Source organism: Melospiza melodia, chromosome 3, assembly GCF_035770615.1.
Source record: "Melospiza melodia melodia isolate bMelMel2 chromosome 3, bMelMel2.pri, whole genome shotgun sequence".
NCBI classification, from domain to species: Eukaryota; Metazoa; Chordata; class Aves; order Passeriformes; family Passerellidae; genus Melospiza; species Melospiza melodia.
Window position 1 is genome coordinate 48,684,257 of NC_086196.1, and position 21,810 is coordinate 48,706,066.

At 39.9% G+C, this 21,810-nt stretch overlaps 1 protein-coding gene across 5 annotated transcripts in view; it reads right to left on the bottom strand.

The window, feature by feature from the left end:
* The window catches only part of DISC1 (DISC1 scaffold protein), a 176,096-nt gene that overhangs the window by 107,848 nt on the left and 46,438 nt on the right, over positions 1-21,810 (bottom strand). For all 5 annotated transcript variants that reach the window (XR_010027113.1, XR_010027114.1, XM_063151636.1 and 2 more), the window contains 3 exons: positions 14,108-14,258; positions 10,585-10,714; positions 6,068-6,303 (listed from right to left, as the gene is read on the bottom strand). Coding sequence is in view for 3 of the 5 variants with exons in the window: in XM_063151636.1 (XP_063007706.1) it covers positions 6,068-6,303; positions 10,585-10,714; positions 14,108-14,258 (517 nt within the window). In the remaining 2 variants the exon portion in view is untranslated. The remainder of the gene's footprint in view (positions 1-6,067; positions 6,304-10,584; positions 10,715-14,107; positions 14,259-21,810) is intronic.

The window sequence follows — 21,810 nt, forward strand, 5'->3', positions numbered from 1 at the left end:
TGCTCCAAAACAATTCAGGTTGACAGCAATGGCTCTGCCCTCCACATTGGAAGACTGGCTCTTTCCTTTCCCTGCTCTGTTTTTAATCTCCCCTGTTCTTCCCAAGGAAGGCCAGTGCCTACGGTATGGGAGTAGACTTTGCAGAAGTCCTTTTCCCTCCCTCCAAAGGGGGTCCCCCTCTCCTCCTCCAGTGGGATCAGAATCATTATGAACTTCTGAGCCACGTCTGCACCTTCACAGAAAGCAAATTCACATCATGTGCCAAAGCACAGACACTTTATGGTACACAGTTCCTCCTAGATTTACTGCCACAAGAAAGGGAAAAAAAGCCACTTGCCCATGAACTCTACCCCTAGGCAAAGAACAAAGGAATTAAATTAATCCTAGACAGACAAAATGGAGAGGAAAACACCTACCTATCCACCCATCCATCTATCTATCTGAAAGATGAACCTTCCTAATCAGTCAGTTCACTCTCTTCTTTCACCTATGACTCGTCTTAGCCTCGCACAAAAGACTGTAGCCAAATACTTTGAGAAAGCAGAGATGATGGCCTTGTCAAAGACAAACCCAGGTATGGGACTACATATGAGACAGTCTTATTATCAAGGCTCAAGCTGGATCATGGCATGATAAGAAATTGGGAGTTCCTCTGGAATGGCTATTACAAAGACCCAAAGGGACTCAGTTTGGCGTTTGGGATAGTGGCTATAGAGGCAGAGGACACTAGCAGTTGAACAGCTTGCCTGGACTATCAGAAAACCCATCTGCAGTAGGTCTCCTGAAGGTGGAAGAGCAACGAGTGCCAATTGCCAGCTCAACAGTGCACCACCGGAAGTACAGGACGAATTGAGATGCCGTGATCCCCATCCACAAAACGATCCGTGAGCTGGAGAGCCAAGGGGTGGTCAGCAAGACCCACTCACCCTTCAACAGTCCCATCTGGCCTGTGCACAAGTCTGACAGAGAATAGAGATTGACTGTGCACTATTGTGGCTTGAATGAAGTGACCCTACCCCTGAGCACTGCTGTGCTGGACATGCTGTAACTCCAGTACGAGCTGGAGTCCAAGGCAGCAAAGTGGTATGTCTCTATAGACATTGCCAATGCATTTTTCTCCATTTCTCTGGCAGCAGAATGCAGTCCTCAGTTTGCTTTCACCTGGAGAGGCGTGCAGTACACCTGGAACCGACTGCCCCAGGGGTGGAAGCACAGCCCCACCATCTGCCATGGACTGATCCAGGCCGCACTGGAAAAGGGTGAGGCTCCAGAACACCTACCATATACTGATGACATCACTGTGTGGGGGAACACAGCAATGGAAGTATTTGAGAAAGGAGAGAGGATCACCCAGATTCTGCTAGAAGCCAGCTTCGCCATCAAGAAAAGCAAAGTCAAGGGACCTGCCTGAGAAATCCAGTTCCTGGGAGTAAAGTGGCAAGACAGATGGAGTCAGATTCCCACTGAGGTCATCAACAAGATCACCACAATGTCTCCGCCAACCAGCAAGAAGGAAACACAAGCTTTCCTAGGTGCCATAGGTTTTTGGAGAGTGCACGTTCCTGAGTACAGCCAGATTGTGAGCCCTCTCTCTACCCAGTTACCTACAACACTTTCCAGTGGGGCCCTGAACAGCAGCAAGCAGTCTCTCCCAATGACAAAACATAACAGCCCATTCTAAATCCTACTTTCCTAAGTTTGTATGTGAAACTATGTTGAAGTCTTTTTTCCAACTTTACTCAAGTAAACCAAGTTCTCTAAAAAAATTCCACCTTTTGTCTTTATCAGGCTTTGTCCTCAACCATAGTTGCTGAATACTTTGAGTATACTCCAACAAATATGATTTACACCCCCCCTGAGTACTTGTACTTCATTTCAAATTGATCTTTCTCAAATGAACTCCAGGCATCACAAAAGCAGGGTGAACTGGCTGCATAAATGTTCAAGTTCAGTTCCTTGCACCACTGGCCACCCTCTAATAACTAATACACATAACAGAGAATTTCCTTATCTTTAGATGCTCCTACAAACCCACCATAGAACAAATGCCTACTAATCAAAAACTGTTCCATGTGAAGAAGAGGTGGAGCATTCTAATATTTTGAAAGGTACATAATTGAATTTCTTTCAACCAGCAATCAGCCCAGACAATAGTCCAGATGGAACAGTGCAATTTATTTTAAGAATGGCATGCCGTAAGAACACATGCATCTGCAGATATGGATAAAACAAAGAAACTGCAAAATGAAACTAAAAATGAACTGAAGTAAAACAGATTTCCCTAGTCAGTGTTGTGAAATGGAAAGAAACAAATAAAGGAACTAACAGATATTGAAGTGAATAGGTCAAATAATTAATAAGGTCTTCTTTTATAATTAGAAAATGCAAGTTACACCAGCTAAAAACACATATTTCTGAAATGGTGTCCAGTAGCAAATATGAAAATTATATATTTGGATACTTTTTGCAATCTCCAGAAGAAAGTACCTCATGCTGAAACACCCAGGCCCATTTTCCTCTGATTTCAGTGTGTTGTCTTCAGTTAAAACACTGGCACGTGTCACAGTGCACATAACACCAGTTGCTCCCACCTTCTAAACACATCTCCACGCACACTCATTCAAGTGAACTGAGCTTTTGCCCTGAAATTTCCCATTTTAAAATAATTATTATACCCTTTAGCTTACCAAGAGCAATTAGGCCTGTCTGGATGAGCAAAACGACAACATTCTGCAGTCTCAGCCTCAGTGAGAACTCCCTGTCAAAGCATTCTTCTTTGCCCATTAACCAGCAGGTTTGAACCGCGTCTTCCAACAGCCCTCAAGTAACGTCCTGGGGTAATGCACCTAACATTTCTTAATTCTTCAAACTCAAAGCATGCTTTAGGTATTGACAAAGGCTCTTTCTATTTAAAAAGTTCAGCACACACCAAAGATAAGGCAAAACAAAGAACACTCCTGAAAAAATAACAACACTTGACAAGAAAAATAAGCTTAGAACCAATGCTCATCCCAGTGTTGTATTTGATTTGCTCTTTGCCTCCTTCACACAGAAGGGCAATTACTTGAGCGAGTATTCTTTGTTTAATATATCCTCTCATGTTCCTGGAAGTTTGCTCCAATATATTGAATATTTTTTTATCTTTTAGTGAGCTGCAAGCCACCAAATACAATTCATTACAGCACAGATTGTCTTAAGAGATGCTTCACACTAGCCCTGCCTGTGTTACTCCAGTGCTGAATGCAATTCATGTAGCCAACAAATAATTATGCAAAAGCAGGTTATAGCAGTACTCTACTGACAAGCACAATGTTGCTAGAATAAATACAGAGTATCTTGCAGCCCAACAGTGAGGGGTTTGTAATTCACTGTCCATTGATATTGACCTTTCCACATTATCACTGATCTCTAGCACATGTGCATGAGTAATAGCTTTATTTCTCACACAGATAGCTCTAAATTTAGAAAACTTTTTTTCTCCTCTGCAACTATTCCTAAAATCAAACGCACATTTCCAGAAAAATCTCTTTCAGATCAACTATGCCAAGACTTTGGAATTAAAAATTAACATGTTGAACTAGCATCAACAATGTATGTAAACCTGTCACCTAATAAACAATACTTCCTCCACTAGTACTGATTTAGAATAAGCCAATGCAAGTTGCAACCATGGAAATTCTGGCAAGACAAAGGAAAAAGAGTTTACAGCCAGGGTGGTGAAATGCAGGATGCAAAATCTCCATCTTTGAAGATATACAAAACTCAGAGAGATAGGACACTGAGCAACCTGATCTCACCAGGAAATTGTAGCCTCACTTGGAGCAGAAGTTTAAACAAGATAATCTCCTAAATTATTGTCTAACTATATGACAATCTGGGGGATGCCCATAGGCACACAGGAATTAAACCCACACCAAATGTCTTGCTATGCGCATGATTTTTTACCATCTTACAGAAGAAGAACAGGCTGGAATCAGATATAAAATCTCTGTACCTGAGGTATGACAGACTGCACAGCTCAAAAAGGAAGCCACCTATCAGTTAAGCTCACTGTTAATCTGAATAAACTCTCACTATTAAATAACTTCATTTATGTGTCCTGTATTTGGTTTAGCTGAGATGGAGTTCACTTTCCCCACAGCAGCCCCCACAGTGCTGTGCTTTGCACTGGTGGCTGGAAAGGCACTGGTAACACACCGGTGTGGGCTGGCACAGCATCAGCACCCTCTCTCCAACATTCTGCCCTCCCACACCAGCAGTAGGCTGGGGTCCGGCAAAATCCTGGGAAAGGACGTACCCAGGACATCTGACTCCCACTGACCAAAGGGATATTCCATGCTACAGGATGTTAGGGATGTCTGCTGATATAAAAGCTAACTGAAGGAAGAGGAAGCAAGGCCATTCATTATTTACAGTGTTTGTCTTCCAGAGCAACCACTACATGTGCTGAAGCCCTGCTTCCTGGGAAGTGTCTTGACATCACCTGGTGATGGAAAGTAGAGAATAAAACCTTTGTTTGCATGCATGCAACATATCACTTTTGCTTTAGTAAATTGCCTTATCTCAAGCCATGGATTGTTTTCCATCTTGTTTTTTCTCCCCAAGCCAGCTGAGAAGAGGGAGTGATAGAGTGGCTTGGTGAGCACCTGGTGTGCAGCCAAGGTCAACACACCAGAGTCCCAACAGCAGAACTCCAGCTATGGGAATGAGAGCAGAAGCATCTCACCACTGGTGACAACAAAGTCAACCAACAGGAAAAAAAAAAAAAGAAAGATGTTTCATTCATTGCATCTTTTAAAAATGAACAGAAAGGAAAAAAATTTAAAATTTTCATTCCTGTCATAAACTCATTTTGAATAATGAATGCCTGTTTTCTCTCAAGTGATTGTGCTATTCATGGTGCTAGTAAGAGAAAATTCCTCCTGAACCCATACTATTTAACTCACTTTTAAATAACTTCCCAGTGAGGTAAGTGCAACCCAAATATTACAGCAGCAATGAAAATAATCTGAATATTCTTTCATAAGCAAACTCAAAACTAAGAAAACTCAAATCAGTTTCTCATACTGCTTAAGATCTTTTATTCCTCAATCTCAGAAACACAGGTCTAAGATATTATTAAAACAAGCTAAACTTAATGCAAGACACTATTTCTCATAACCTAATTTAAACTTTTAAACACACGTCAAAAGAGAAGAATACCTCCTCTATAAAATGTTCTGCTGACTTAAAAAAAAATTGTAAATTAGCACACATGAGCAGCAATTTCTCATGAATGTTAATACAACCAAACTAAATCCAATAAACATGATGGGAGATAAAAAATTGCAAGCAACGTGGTTTTTGCTTTTCTGGAAGAAAAGTACATTAGGATAAACAGGAATTTTATTTTCTCTTGGTGACACGGCAGCAGTACCGTTTTCAAAGTCCCATCACCAATGTCCAGTACAGTTTCAGTACTTCAATTGCTTTTTTAAATAAAGATGAGGTTATTTCCAAAATACTGCCAAGAGTAGCTACTTTTCCATTTAAAGGATGCATCTACTGTTCATTTAACTGTGAGTGTCCCAAAATTATTCATGCTGCATCCTCCTCCCCACTGCCTCAATCCACTGTCTGAGTCCAGCACTCTGAGGAGTTTATTGTAATTACAAGTTCATGGGAGCAAGAAGCATCTCTAATATTTGCTTGAATGGTGCCTAGTACACACTTTCAGGCTGTAAGAAATATGTTTGAATTACTGCATTACCAAACTGGGGAAAGAATTCCACCAGCTAACGAGAAATATAGTGTAAGCTGATGATAGGAATTAACAGTTGATGGACACACATGCTTTCTGCAGGTGGGTCTTCACCATAAGAGAACATTAAGTGCAAGACATTCAAATAACTAAACTCCTCTGAGGAAATACATCAATAGTAGAACTCCAACATCTCTTCTCAGAAAGTTTTAAAGTGTCTAAATCCAGATAATCAGCTAGCACAATGATGAAGAAAACAAGTGACAGCCAATTCAGCAGAACTTACAGGAAGATATAAGACTCACATCTAAACTGGAATTTAAATACCTCTTTATTGGTCCTGGAAGATCTAAACTGAGTGGAATTCGATAGGAGGATGCTAAGGTGTCATCCACAGCCTTGTTTATTTCCTGCAGTTCCCTCAAAGAAATGCAGCCAAGTAAAGCAGCCAGTTCACAGTCCTGTGACTGAATAAGCCTATCTTGTTCTTCAATTTCTCTTCTCAGCTGTTGGTCTTTTCCTTCTAATATGGCCAGTCTTGTTTGGAGATCTTCAATTTCTTTCTGCATAGAACAGAAACCAAAGTTTACTATGAATCTTATAAAAGTAACCCACTCGCCCCTAAGAAAAAACAGTACAAGTGTCAGAAGTAGCATGAATTAAATATGTCCAATTCAGCAAACATTAAATGAGACATCTCCTTGCTGACACACAAAAACTCTTATTTCAGTTGTACTCAGAAACTCTAGCGCTTCCAGCAGTCTGAAACTCACCACCTCCAGCTCAGCACCACACTTCACGTTCCTCTTCCAACACCTACTCTCAGTCCTCTTCCACTTTTAAAATACATAGGTATTTCACAAGTTCACAAGCTAAAAACTTCCACCAAAAAAACAAATGTCAGATCACCCATGGCAACAGAATCTTGTTCTACAGACTGGCAGCTAAACTGATCAAACATCTCTCCTGCAGAATATCCCTGCAATAGTTTATCTGATGGTTCCAATTCAATATGAAGCACAGGATGCAAGCAGAGAATCACTTACTATCTAATCAGTCCTTCTGATAATTAACATTTCATATTAACTAAAAGCAAAAAATCCTTCCCTTGACTTAAAATGCACAGAACTTCAGCATCAGTTGCACTCACTTTTCTAAAGTGCAAATTGTGTGCATTATGGTATTGATGTTTCTTGCAAGAGCAAAATACAATTTTTAGAACCATAGAACTGTAGGATCATTAATGCTGAAAAAGAGCTCCAAGATCATTGTGCCCAACTTTGACTGAACAGCACCTTGTCAACTAAACCAGAGCACTAAGTGCTATGTCAAGCCATTTCTTGACCATTTCCAGGGATGGTGACTCTACCACCTCCCTGGGCAGCCTACTCCAAAGCCTGACCACCCTTTCAGTGAAGAAATTCTTCCTCATGTCTAATCTTCTTCTCTCCTGGTACAGCTTGAGGCCATTTCCTCTTTTCCTGTCAATTATTACTTGGGAGAAGAGACCAACCTGGCTACAACCTCCTCTCAGGTAGAGAGTGATAAGGTTCCCACTGAGACTCCTTTTCTCCAGGCTAAACACTCCCAGCTCCCTAAGCTGCTCCTCATCAAACTTGTGCTCCAGACCCTTCACCAGCTTCATTGCTCTTTTTTGGATGTGCTCAAACACCTCTGTGTCCTTCCTGAAGTGAGGAGGCCAAAAGATAAAAAAAAAAAAAAAAATCTTCATTAATTTGTACATCATCCTCACACAGATTTTTTCTTGAAAACCCAACAGATAGATTGCATCCAAGGAAGCAGCACTTGTTGAAGGAAACTGGTTGCTGAGTTAAAGTTGTCATCAAACTAGCTGAACATCATGCTGGAGAATATGATTCGATTCCTACACTTCTTACTGTCTCTGTGAAACTTTGCAAGCCATTTAAACTATTATGTCCACACATAGCCATAGATTGTATGTTCATAATTTTCTATACAACCTGCAAGAGATCTCTGACATGCTATCTATAGGCTCTCAATAGAATTCAAAGCTCAATTTCAAACTCTGATCACATTCAGTCCAACTAAAAATAAAAATGAAAACCAAAAAACCAAATCTTTAATAAGTAAAAAACTAGGCATTACAAAAGTGACGTTAGAATCAACCATATGGCTTTTTATGGCAATTCATTTCTCCATTCTGCAGCTGAGCAAATGGCAGTAACACCCGAAATGGTGTTGCAGAGATAAAATTAAGTGGGTTTGAATCACTAAGATGCCATGTTGATTAATACTATAAAAGGAGCCCACTCACAAATTAATAAACTTCTATTCAAAAGAAGGTTTGAGTGGCACACAGTAAAAGGGTTCTGGGGTCAAATACTGAGTAATGAAGATAAAATAGTACTCTGAATATCTGAACAGACATTGCAGTTATGTATGAGGCAGGGATCTAAAAGGCATAATTCAATATTACAGACTCTTATAAAACATATGTACTATGCACAAATAACAGACTTTGGCATTTCTTTGCTTTTTAGAGTTTCACTTGATAACTTTAACATTATTTTAATGTTTTCAATGCAATTTGCATGAAGTTTAGTTCACAAATTTTGTTAACAAACATACTTTCAGGTTTTCTGCACTGTAACCAGCTTTCTCAAGTATCACTTAGAACAAGATATGGTCCTTGTACATTCAAAGGTTGAATAGCTCCAAAATTTCAACTTCTAATAGTCCTGTGCACTAGGTTTCCTCAATTACTTTCCTCCTTCTATGGTTTTAGACATAGCAAGAAGAGAATGGTGTAGCCCATGTTTCAACCCACAGGCATTTGTCAAGGACAGAAAGGTCAGCAGACCAAAAACATCAGTTTTGTTTCTTTCAGTCTCAAATTAGGCTTTTAGTGTGCACAAAGGACAATTCTGTCTCTGTTTTACTGGCTTGGGAATACTGCCAAAATCTTAATAGGGCCTACTTAATACAGAGACCTCCATACTCTGTGAAAATGCAGTAATTGCAATCACTGCAACAAGCAACCTACATGGGAACAGAAAGCAAGATGAACAGAATCTGGTTTTATAATCACACTTTTAGTATTGAAATGTACAACATAAATAGATACTAGAAGCACACAGTCTGCATTCACAGAAAGAAAGCTGCTCTGCTCAGGAATAGTTCACAGGCATTCTTGGAAGCATGGAAATTTTAATCAGTAAACTCGAATACTCCCGCATTCTTTTCCAGAAATGCAAAGAAGCCTTTAGCATGCTCTTGGTCAGCCTCCAGGGACAGATAAAAAGGGCCTAAAGTCTCAACATGGAGCAGCAGATGATATTCATATGACTAAACATAAGCTGGAGTTCTACTTTGCAGATTTGAGTTTAAACTGTGATTTCCAACACAACAGCTAATCAGCACTGACTGTACACCTCCAGCCTCAGTTATGGACTGATGGTCTCCATGCAGTAGAGATTGCAACAGAAATATTAATACATAAATTATAGATACTGTCACAGGTTTTCAAATCCCTGAATACAAATGCAGAACCAACAGAAGAGAGCAGAAGAAAAAGTAAAGTGGGGCTGAGGAAAATTTAAAAAAAATTACTTCTGATCATGCAAGATTTTGGACAGGAGCAATCCTTAGGGATTCCTGGGTGCATACAACCACCACAGATCAGCATTCCCCAGAATCTTGACTTCCCAGTAATTTTAATAAAATGCTAATAAATAGCATGCCTGTATAATGGTGTGGGTAATTTTTCCCTAGTATAACCACAGAAGAATAAAGATTCAGCTTGAGCAACTGTAAAATTTAGCTGTTGTGGAGTCTTAAGTACAGCAGTTTTCAGTTCAATATCTTGAGGTGGCTCTTGGATGCCTAGATTTAAAAAATTTTCTACATGCTTATAATGCTGAACTACTCTATTTCTCCTCTTGTTGATGAAATGAACCTAAAAAATACAAAGGAGATGAATAGGATAAAAAAATACATTTCTTCACCTAAGTACAATTTTGCAATGACCACATAAGATGTTTTTCTCTATTTCTCTGCAGGTTTTTTAATATATATAAATTTATGTGTGCACACACACAGAGACTACTATAATTATGGATCCACCAAAGGAATGAAAATATCCCCAAAAAAATATTTCAAGATGAGACCGCAGAAAAAAAGAAAAATTAGCTCTCTAAGGTGCCACTTTACTGAGTGTGATCACCAAGGTATAAAAGAGACATAACTAGACAGTATATTGAGATTTTTGAAGGATGGTGAAAAGAAAAAGCTAAATTTTGCTTAGAAGGCTTGCAGACTTCAAATTGGACTAATGCCATCTTGAAACATTCCATTTGCCAAACTATCATGTTGTGACATCATGTGTCATTGTAATGCTATTGTTAGCAAATGCTAACTGCTCCGTGATGATTCCTTCATCCTTATGAAAAGCATCAATCATCTTTCAGGAATAAAAGCTGGTAAATCATGCATTTATAGTAAATTCTAACCAGAAACAGATGAAAACTTTTTGTCTTCAAATAAAAACTTTGGAAGATCAGTGTAATATTAAAACATCAAATTATAACAAAGAGCATGCTTAAAAAGATAATGAGGAAAGTTTAAGCAAGCACACAAGCCACCAAACCTTCCAGCTCTGCATTTCTGTAATGAGATTAACACAACTCCTGCGGCTGCCATCTCCAATCATCACTTAGATTATCGACTGGACTCCAGCCAAGGCTCTAATTACTACACAGAAGCAAAGTCGCTATTACAATAAATTTATTTAATTCTGTGTGACAGCTTACAAGGTTTTCCCCACACAGCACTGGCTCCTATGCACAACTTTGCAGTCCTGTTACCTGTAGTCGCTTCTTTTCTTGAAAAAGCTGGTTTCGTTTTCTGGCTGAAACCTGCGTCCTCTCCTGGGAAGTTGATCTCAAAAGTCTGAGCTCTTTTTCTTGACAAAGACCATTTTCCTCATGTCTAACCCTTTGAAAAAAAACCAAAAAAAAAAAACCAAAACAAAAAAAACAACAGCTAAAAATTAGTGGTTTTCATGAGTTTCAGTGTCTTAAAGATTAAACTGATCAGAATGCTACATGTTACCTTTAGAGTCATAACACTGCACCACCAGAATGATTACATTTCAAAGAGATACAGTTAGAGAACAAGAGGGTTTTTTTCCCTTGGCATATCTTCCTTTATTATCTCAAACATTTGCACTGTTTTTACAACATGATGAAGAAAGAAAATGGAAAGCTTGTATAGCTTCAGGCTTCCCCCAGCTTTTTCATATTTCAGAAATTTATCCATCACTGCCTTGAAAGAGACAAAACTAAGGCATGTAGTTTCTATCAATACAGAGAAAAATCTCTTAGACAGAAGTTTAGAAACTTGCCAAAGCCATTTTTGCAGCATCTGTCAGCTTTTGGAGACTACATTAGAGATCATCTGGAGTGTTTGCTCCACAATGCCAAATTTTACTTCTCTCTTGCACAGCGAGTTCTTTCAAAATCACAATCAGTGGGCTTCCTCCCAGTCATCTGTGCAACCCTCAGTTGTAAATCTTTGCATGACTGGACTCCAAGGTAATCAGCACATTATGTTAAGTATCAATCCCATAATCTGCCTCTCAAAATGCACCTGCAAACAATGCAGACTCATTTTCATTTCCATGTTCCCTCCTAAGAGCACGTGCACTTGCAAAGGGCAATTGTGTTTCTGTGTCCATCTTTAGAGACAAGTGCATGCATCTCCACATAAAGAGTACAGATATATTTCAGTATCTTCTTTAAAAAATACTGCATCTCAAACGAAGTGTTTTGAGGCATGATTTCCCACTGTAATCTTGCAAAGCAAATCCATCCATGCCACATATAAAACATGCATCATAAGTCTGGCTTAAGCATGATTAATCACACAATTATGATCTCCATGCACAGGTGTTTAACAAGTGTGTAGAACAAGAGGTTTTCATCTATTCTGCAGGACCGTCAAAAGACACACTTGCTTTACTCCCGCACTATGGGCTGCAGAATGTACTGAAAAAGCAAAATAAAGCTTCAGCACTAACACAGGAATCATTAAGCAAGATAGACATAGTGACAGTGCGTGCAACTGCATTTCTGTATTAACAGCATGCACCAAAGAGAGATCACTATTATGAGGTGTTGGGCCATCACTGTGCCTTACAGACATCACAGGTTCCTGTGGCTCCAACCAACCACACTTCCCAGCAGCTCTGAAGGCACCTTCTTCAAGCTGGAGCTGCATCATTCCTAGAGATGTACATAATAAATTTCCAAGTGGCTGGACAAAATTTAGAAAAAATTCCATTGTAAACATAGTTTCTTTTCAGAACCTTGGAAATTCCATGTGTATCTGTCTACTTGGTATGCTGGAAGACAAACAAGATGTTTCTGATCTCACCAAACCTGACTGATTGCACAACCACAACATTTGCTGTTCCTAAGCTAAACATAACCAAATCTGGCTCCCACCACATGACCCCAATATTCTGTATCAATATCAAATCCATTTACTTAAAAACTCATTTCATAATTTAATCAAATAAAACAAAACTGAGGCATGAATTTCAGCTTCATATCTTAAATAAGCTGCCATACACACTTTTCTTGCAAAACTATGAGATTGCCTTGACTACAGTAATATTGCCATGATCTAATCTTCTAAGGCTAGTCTGATCATCTTTTTAATTTTCCAGGCAAAAAAAAAATTCTTCTTGGGTATACTGCTTTTGTTCCAATTAAAAATGAATACAAAAACTGAAGCCTACAAATTTTCCTTGAGGAGGAAGTTATGTTTGCCACTCTAGTATCTAAAAATATGGCTGGAACAGAAAGGACTTAAACCCCTGTACAGAAGACAAAGGGTACTCTTGTTGTATCAATGAGTCAGGCCACAGACAAAGCAACATAAAAGGCCACAAGAATCAAGCAAGCAAATAAAAGTGTGTCACAACAACAGTAGTTGAACTTAAGCTCAAAGAAAGGAGTGTGCACAAGACAGAAAAGGGAAGAGGATATCTATCTGACCCTGAAGACTGGCACTGCTCAGACCTGTGCAAAGAGAAGAGTTACAGATGTAATCACCCAAAGAACAGGAACACTTTCATAAATATAACATCTATTTTATTTATAAAAGCATTATATTTTATATATTATATACTTATATATTTGTATATTATATTTTATATATATATTATATTTATATATTATATACATTTTACAGGATAAAAATAAGCAAACTGTATCTGAGGAATGCTTTAGTGACTCAATTTCCATGACAAAGAAGACAACACTACTTCTAATGTCAAAATCATTATGACAAATTAATGCATAGACCAAACATATATTAATGAAATAATAGAGAATGGTGTATCCTAATCCTTAAGGAATGGTAAAACAGCCTCTTAGAGCCTCAGATGGTAGAAGGAAACAGCTCAGAAGGAATACAGCTTCTTATAAACCTCCCTTATTACTAGATGCTATAAATACAGACTATAAATTCCTTCCAATTCTCCAGTTTCAGAAAAAATCATATTATCCATAGTGATTTTATCTAATTTTCAAGTCTGTCAAAAATTACACATGAAGGTATTGACTAGCACACTGCAGCCTTTATATTAACAAGCTGCCAGAAAACAAAAGGCTTCTCTTCTTTCATTTGTGTGATTGCATTTGAGAAGAGCTTTCAATTCCTATGAAGCATCCTCTTCTAACAACAGTAACTAGGAGCACAGATTAAGACAGACCAAGAAATAGAGACTATTTTTTCCCTAACCTTTCTCTCTTCAGCCATCTGACACATCTCACTTTCCTCCCATCTTTGAAGTTATCCCTTCAAGATGAGGTTTAGAATTTATTTTTGTGACTTTGTACAGTGCTGAGCTCAATATTGCTATCTAAGAAGTGGCACACAAAAGGAAGTTCCCAAAGATCTATTCATATAAAAAAATAATCTGATTTTTATTTTATATTTAAATATCCTTTCATTGCCTGAAAGGGAGCATCAGAATTAACTCCACAGGGAAGCATTGCTCAAGCTGCGTTGCTGTTGTATGCTCAAGCTGCCGTGTCAAGGATTCAATCCCATTCCCACTCAACATCAATGAGAAACATTCCATTTAATTTGCCAGTTCATCATGATCAATGTTTCTGAGGGGAGTTCTGAAAGAATTGTAGAAAGAAAAAAAAAATGGGGGGGCGGGGGGGGGGGCAGTGTGGGATTTTCATAAACAAGCTCCAGATGGACACATTAGACGGTCATTAAAACTCTTTATTATAGATATTCATAAGTGTATTCTGCATTTTGAGAAAAACAGAAGCACCATTTTACACAATAATGAATCAACAAACTTACCAATTATCAGCAGCCCAGTGCAATGTTGCCTGAACTTGGGTCATGAACCTATCCAAAAAACTGCTAACAGAGGGATGCCTTGAAGGAAGCTGAAATTTTAAAGAATTTTTCTCCTTCTCCAGGTCTTCCAGTTTCCGTCTAAATTTATCAGCTAGAAATTAAATAAAAAAGAATAAAAAAAAGTTAAACAGTGATAAAGGGTCCTGTTTTACCTGGGGGGAGAGAAATAGTCTCTCAACAAAAAGTAAAATCCACCTCTCCAATGGTTCTTCTTCCTCCTCTTTTCATAAAATATATCTGTCTGTTCTGCCCAAGGACAAATCAACAAGACTACAATGTAAAACAGCAGATAACCAAGATGCCAAGCTACTTTTTTTCTATGACAAGGACAAAACTGCAGGCTTCCCAGCACTTTTTTAATTTCATAGGGCTCCAAAGAATTGGCTCAAAGTTATCATCCATGCTCTTCCTAGAGTAACAGATGAGAATTAAATTCTATGAAAAATGCTACTTCTCACTGCTTCAGTTTGTATTAAAACCTAGGCAGCAGTTACATATTTAAGTTTTGACCTTATTAAAAATTTGTATTGTTATTAGGTCAAGAATGGAAGAATCGCATATGTTAAAAAGTGTACTTCAGCAGAAAATGCATGTGCAATTACAGCAATTAAACAATTATCACATTCCAGGCTCTCCTGAATTATGCTCAATTTATCATCCAAAAATAAAAAAATTTACCTCCAAATTTAAAAAAATAACAGTAGTCTCCAAGAGACTGCTTAGATTCTACCATAATCCTACACGTTTCTTCGAGTAATCACTTCTCTTATATAAGTTACTTATTTGTTTTCTGTCCCCGTGCATCATTCTAACTACTAATTCTTAATGCAGTACATGTATCTTCTATTGTGCCACTATATCGACAAAATCACATATATGACAGACAACAAGCCTGCCATCCAAGACAGAGCACCTTTGATGATACATTAGTCAAATTAGAGGGTTTTTAGCTAACCCACAAATGGAAAACCTTTACAGTGCAGTACTCTGCTTGTGACCTCACTGCATACAATTTTGTGCGATTAGCAATCCTCTTAACATTTTCAATATGTTACTATCAGAATTGCATCCATCTGTGCATGCTTTTTATTGCTTATTTTCTTTCTTTATCCTCTGAAGGGATTTAACATGAGAAGTTGCTTACATTTGCTGGTTTTGAGAAATGATGCATTTTTACAATAATCTATCATTAGTATTGATCTCCATTCTGCATCTGCACCAACAGGGTAGAATAAAGACAGAGACCTTCCTAATAAAACTAGGTCTTTTCCCTGTCCCAGCACACTGCTCTCCAGGGTGAACTCACTTTTGTGTTGTCATCCACACGCAAAATGTCACAAGGCCCTTGCTGAAATGAGCACCCTACCCTTCATGTATCCATGGGCATACTATCCCTGTAAAGTAGTGGAGGTGAACCACACCTGTGATGCATTTCTCAGGGGCCACAGCTAAGCAGATTCACCATATCCCTATCACCACACTGAAACTGAAATGTGAGCTGAGATCAGAGTCCCAACCCCACATTCTGACCAGAAAAACATTGCAGCACTTGCATGCTAATGTGCCACTTGGCATTTCAAACTCAGCCATCGAAAACACCACTGTTACAAACAGAATAGTGAGGGCTGAGAGGGTTGGCTAGTGACCAATGACCACTGAATGCCAAACCACATGGAAACACTTCCTTTTACTCACACCATTTGCCACTGGGCTTCCTCTATAGCCATTTAACAACGTCATCATTGTTCTTTGACATAATTACGCTGAACTGTGTTTGTGTGTCCAGTTGTTCCATCGTTCTACTCCTACCCCTCCTGGCCCTAGAAACACGCTATTTTGGGAAGGAAACAGATGAGGGATTCCACATGCCAATTCCTTCTCTCTCTCTCTCTCTCTCTCTCTCATTAAGTCTTGGCTGATCCTGCTTCATATATTCCAATCTACACACTATTCAATTAGTTTTTACTAACAGACGTTTCTAAATAATTTGTTCCACTGGCATCTTATAAGTAATATGGCTGCTCATATCCACTTAGCTCTCTGCACTAAATGTTTTTTTTTACCCTTTTTCACCATCACATTTAAGGGTTATGACTTAAGAGACTCCAGCACCAATGAGCTGAACACTGCAGCAACCAGCTTTTAGAATCCTCTCCTGGAAAGCAGATCTGTGCCATTTGACCTGGGTGATATCTTTAGTGCATGGAGAGACCCAAGAGCCTCAGTGCCAGCTGCAGAGCAGGGAACCATGCAAATAAGGCTCATCTCAATCCAGCTTTTAGTGCTGCAGAAATCTGGATCAAACACAAGTAATGGAAATTATCAGAAGTCTAGCCAACAGGATGTGAAAGAGGGAAAAAAGCAGGGTTCCTCAGACTAGCAGAGATAAAGACTGAGGTAACTTCAAGTACTACTACAAGCCACCAAGCTGCAAAGAAAGCAGGAATAGAATGTTCTCTTAGAACTTGAGTCCTCAGTAACAAACCTGAGTTGCAGCAAATTGTATGTGAAAAAACCACTGGATATAGCGAAGCACTAAATCTAACTGCCAGGGTTAGACAGGAAATCCCCTCCAGTGTTGGTTTCCAGGTCAGACAAACATCTCTCAGGAATACCTCTGGCAGAGTTTAAGGCTTGAGGCCAGAAAAACCAAATGCATTCCCTTGTTTGAACAAGGGAAAGTGCCAGATTCTGCACCTGAAATGGGGCAGCCCTGGAAGTATGGACAGACTGGGGAATGAGAGATGCTGGAAAGCAGCACCCCAGAAAGGCCATGGGGACCCTGGTTGATGACAAGTTGAACAAGAGCCAGCAGTGCCCTGGCAGCCAGGAGGGCCAACCCTGACCTGGGGGGCATCAGGCTCAGCATCACCAGCCAGGCATGAGAGGGATTGTCCTGCTCTGCTCTGCACTGGGGCACCCTCACCTCGAGTGCTGGGGGCAGATCTGGCTGCCATAATATGAGAAAGAAACTGAACTGTTAGGGAGTGCCCAAAGGAGGGCAATGAAGATGGTGAAGGGCCTTGAGGGGAAGGCATTTGAGGGGCAGCTGAGGTCACTTGGTCTGTTCAGCCTGGAGAAGACTGAAGGGAGACCTCACTGCAGTTACAACTTTCTCATGAGAGGAAGAGGAGGGGCAGGTATTGATCTCTTCTCTGTGGTGAACAGGGACAGGACATGAGGAAATGGCCTGAAGCTGCATCAGGGGAGGTTTAGGTAGAATATTAGAAAAAGTTCTTCACCCAGAGGGGAGTTGAGCATTGGAACAGGTTCACCAGGGAAGCTGCCATGGCACCAAGTCTGTCAGAGTTCAAGAAGTGTTTGGACAATGCACTCAGGCACATCATGTGATTCTTTGGGCTGTCCTCTGCAGGGCCAGGAGTTGGACTTTGATGATTCTTATTCCAGCTCAGAATATTCTGTGTGATCTCTTCCACTATATTTTCTAGGATTTTTCAGCCAAGAAGCAGACACAGAAGGCCTTTGCTATTGCTAAGTCATCAGACTCACAGACACAACTTTCTTTTACTTTCATTTTAGTGTTTTAAGAAGTTATTCCAACAGAGAAAAAAATCCAAGAACTCGCTGATAGACTGAGACACCAAAAGAAACCACATGCACTCATTACTCATTACAAAGAAAGGCTTAATACTTTCCCTATCCCATTCCTTACTTCAAAACAAGTTACTTAGAGGACAGCTTACATGCCAAAAGCAATCCTGCAATCCCCCCCTCGCATTTGATGAAGTTCTTAAACGAACAAACTTTCAGGTAATCAATACATACTGTTTTACAGAAGCGTTTAAAATAAGGCCTAATTGTCTTTATCAGCCATTTATTTCACTACATGCTGGTGCCAGCTTGCTGCCTTGAAGAATCCTACAGATACCCTAGATATAGCTCCTACTTCAGAGCAAAGAGTAAAATTTGACTCTTAAATTACCCTCCACTGCAAGCCATTACTGTACAATCCACTATTGCCAGTGTAACTCAGACATCCCACTCACTTTAAAGCCAACCATAGTACAGACCTGGAAGATGCTGACTAACTGCTGTTCTCAATTAAACAAGCAGCAATCTGAGAACAGTAGTGTCTCCAAAGATCATGCTTTGTAATAGCTTTGAGTAAAGGAAGCAATTTCCATAACTTCTAATTGACCATGTGAGAACATCTGGCTACCTCTCTACTTTTTAAGTACTCTAACATTGGTTTTATCCCTCCAAAGAAAAGGTTCTCTTTATCAGAACGGTTTATCGTAATTTAAAAATCATTTAAGAAAATCATCTCAGTAAGGACAGAACCTAATTTGCTATGTACTGCATATATTTATGTTTATTTATGTCTGTGCTAATAAGTGGAAGATAATCAATCATGCCATTCTACAAATTGCTGGACATAAAAAAAGTGTTCCTTCAGCTACCTCGACTAGGGAAGGTTATTTGATCTTGCTCCACAATTCAGCAAATAACCTCTTCCCCTTTGCCCTTGCATTCCCATAAAATCTGAAGGCCCTAAAACAGGATTTAGGTAGGATTTATAACCATAACTCACACACTGCAGCTCTAAAATATTTTTTCTTGCCTGCTAGAAAACTTCTGGAAATACAATCTCCTCACCACTCACTTCCTTAAAAACTGTAAGGGTCCAAGATGATGGAAGTGTCCTGTATGCTCAGCACCAGAGATAGTTATGTATTTTGCAAGAACGAAAGAAGCCCCAGGTTCAGGACCAAAGACCCCTCTTGCAGCCTGTATCCACAACCACACACAGTAACAGGACTTTAGAGGGGAGACTAAGAACCAGGGTGCAAAGTGCCCCCTTGCCGTTCCCAAATCTCTAAGGTCTGTCAGCTAAAAGACTTCTCTCTATCCACCAGATGCTTCTCTCTTCTCTGGCTATTTATGCTTTTGGTCTCCAAAGTACATTATAACAGAATACAAAAACTGAATCATGGATTATTTAAACACACACCCCATGTGGTAACTTGAGGAGCCTAATGTGAAGCTTGAATATGTGACTGAAACACATCTGGAGAGCAGACTAGTGTGCAAGGTGTCTACAGCCCAGTTACTAGACTGGCCTCCTGCAAAATAACTTGCAGGGAAAACACAGATCAATTAATATCCAAATATAACACATAAAGAAGTATACTGTTTTAAGAACTGAAGGCATTACAAGCACCTGGAATATCTATCTGCTCCTAAGGATAAAATAATTAACCATTTAACAAACATGTACATAAAATTTAACCATTTACCAAACATACACACAGTTGAAAGTAAAGACACTTGATATGTATAAAATGTAGCTGCAGATTACTCTCGGATAGTCGAACAGCTAGCCCTTACCATGTGCTGTCTGGTCATGAGTATAGACCAAACTTTCCTACCTTCCATTCAGCCCTGCATATGGAAAACAGCAAAATAAAGCCACTGCCAAGTCAAACTGCACACCTGGGCAGGGCTGACTCCAAGAAGTCATAGGGCTGGGGACACACACCATTGAAGCAACAGGAGCAGCTGAGTTATGCTTACCCTGCTGACTGTGGATTAAAAGGAGAATATCTGCAGAGCAAAAGAGTTCAGTATTGAGGCCCCAGCATCTGCACTTTGGAAGGTCCTACTTCAAACTAGGTTAAGTGCAATGCCATGGATCAAGAACAGACAGTTGGACCCCTCTGGTAGCTCTACAGCACATCTTCAGACTTTGTCTCACTTGAAAGAAAACCAACCCATTGTACTACAAGACAGGGCAAAGCAAAGCATAGCAAATGGGACAACTGGGAGATTCCAAAGGCACATGCACCTAATCTGAACTAAAATTATATTTGGGCCAGGGTCCATTAAATACATCCAGCAGTCAGTGGAAAAAGCAGTTCCTGGAAAGGCCAGTAAGCAGAGGCTAAAGCTTTCCAGCCAAGGCTAACTCCCTGGGTACCACAGCCAAACATTCATGTTCAGCTCATAAAAAGGTAGAGCAAAATGCAAGTGTAATTATCCCCCTTGCCCACCACTTAACTTTTTCCATTCCAGTCAAAAAGGCAACTTTGTGCAATTTCACACTCCAGCTCTGCTCCTGAGCTATCAAGACTACCTTGAGGAGCAGCAGAACAAACCAAACTCCTGACTGCTCAACACCCTTTGGAGTCAGAAGCTACTGCCACAAAATTCACCCTAAAGCAGGAGGGCCAAAATCTGCAGGAGCTACAACTCCATAATTCCTTGGTTTGTGTGTATTCCTCAGTTATTTCTCAGTCTAGTACAGATGACAAACCCTTCTAATTCCTGCTGAGATGCTCAGCTGATGGTTAGTTACCGCCAGTGATGGTGCTGTTTAAAGTTAAAGACTAGTGACCAGAAGAGTAAAAGAGAGTGAGTCTCCTGCATTCCCTGACAGACTCAAGGTACCAGAGTAACCAAAATATCCAGCAATGACCTGATGTGGCATTTGATGCCACAAGCTCCCTCTGCTGCAGCCAGCATCAGCTGCCTATCTTCAGATTCCTTCTCCTTTCCCAGCAATGAGACACCACTATACATAAATCAGGTGGGGAAGGAAAGGGAAGGAAACCTGGTACTCAAAACAGTCCCTTCAAGAGAAGCAATGTAAAACACTGTCTACAGGATTTCTTAAGAGGGAGGACAGCTCAAGCATGCTCTCTGCCTCCCTGCAAGCTCTGCATTTTCCACCCATCAGTTCACACCAATTACAACCCAGGAAATTGCTGCCTCCTTAAAATATAAATTATTTCAGAATTTAGTGTACTCAACATCTGTGTTAAAGCAGTTGGGAAGTCTGAAAGCTTTAAAATACACAAGAACAGACACTTTTTAGCTGTTATTACAAAAGGAAGCATGACACATTGGCAGATATTTCCCTCCTCTAATTTATATTGAATTTAGGAGCATTCATTTAGCATTGAACAAAAAGGTACATTTTTAGACATTTTAACAGGTGCTTCCCCAAAAGCACACCACCAAGATTTCCACCTACAGTTTACACTTCCAGTTAACACTGGAAAATCTATCTCCCCAGAAAGAAACTTCTCCCCAGAAAGTCCCCAGTGCAAAGCTTGGGGCAGACATTTATGATAAATTTTGACCAGTGCTCCACAGCAGCAATGCGACTGACAGACTGTCACTCAGATCTGTGCTGTGTTCTCTGGCTCTCAATAACAACACTCAACAGGATTTAGGGGCACAAGCCACAGAACTCCAGGGGTTTTGTGAGAGTGTAGGTGCAGTCACTTTCAACATCAGCAGGAACATAAGCAAGAAGCCACAAAGCCAGAAGGGCTTTGTCCAGCACACCTCTGGGAAATTTGGGGGTTGAGAGAAAAATATCCTAGTCCTGACCTGGACAATTAATCTCTCTGGTTACTTGGCCAGCATTAGAAAACTTTTGCTTTCTCATGCTACTTTCTCCTCACCTGGCAATGATGTAGGGTGAACTATCCTCACAGCTGTTATTTCTGGGCTGAGTTTAAGGACATCAGGACTATTTAGATAAACTTACATTTTCCTGTAACATGATTATCCTGAAAGGAAAGTAGTTATTATTATAGCATCTCACAGAGGAGCCTCCAACAGAGGTTCCAAATGCACTAGGCTCAGACAAGGGGGGGTAGGGGGGAAGAAACCCT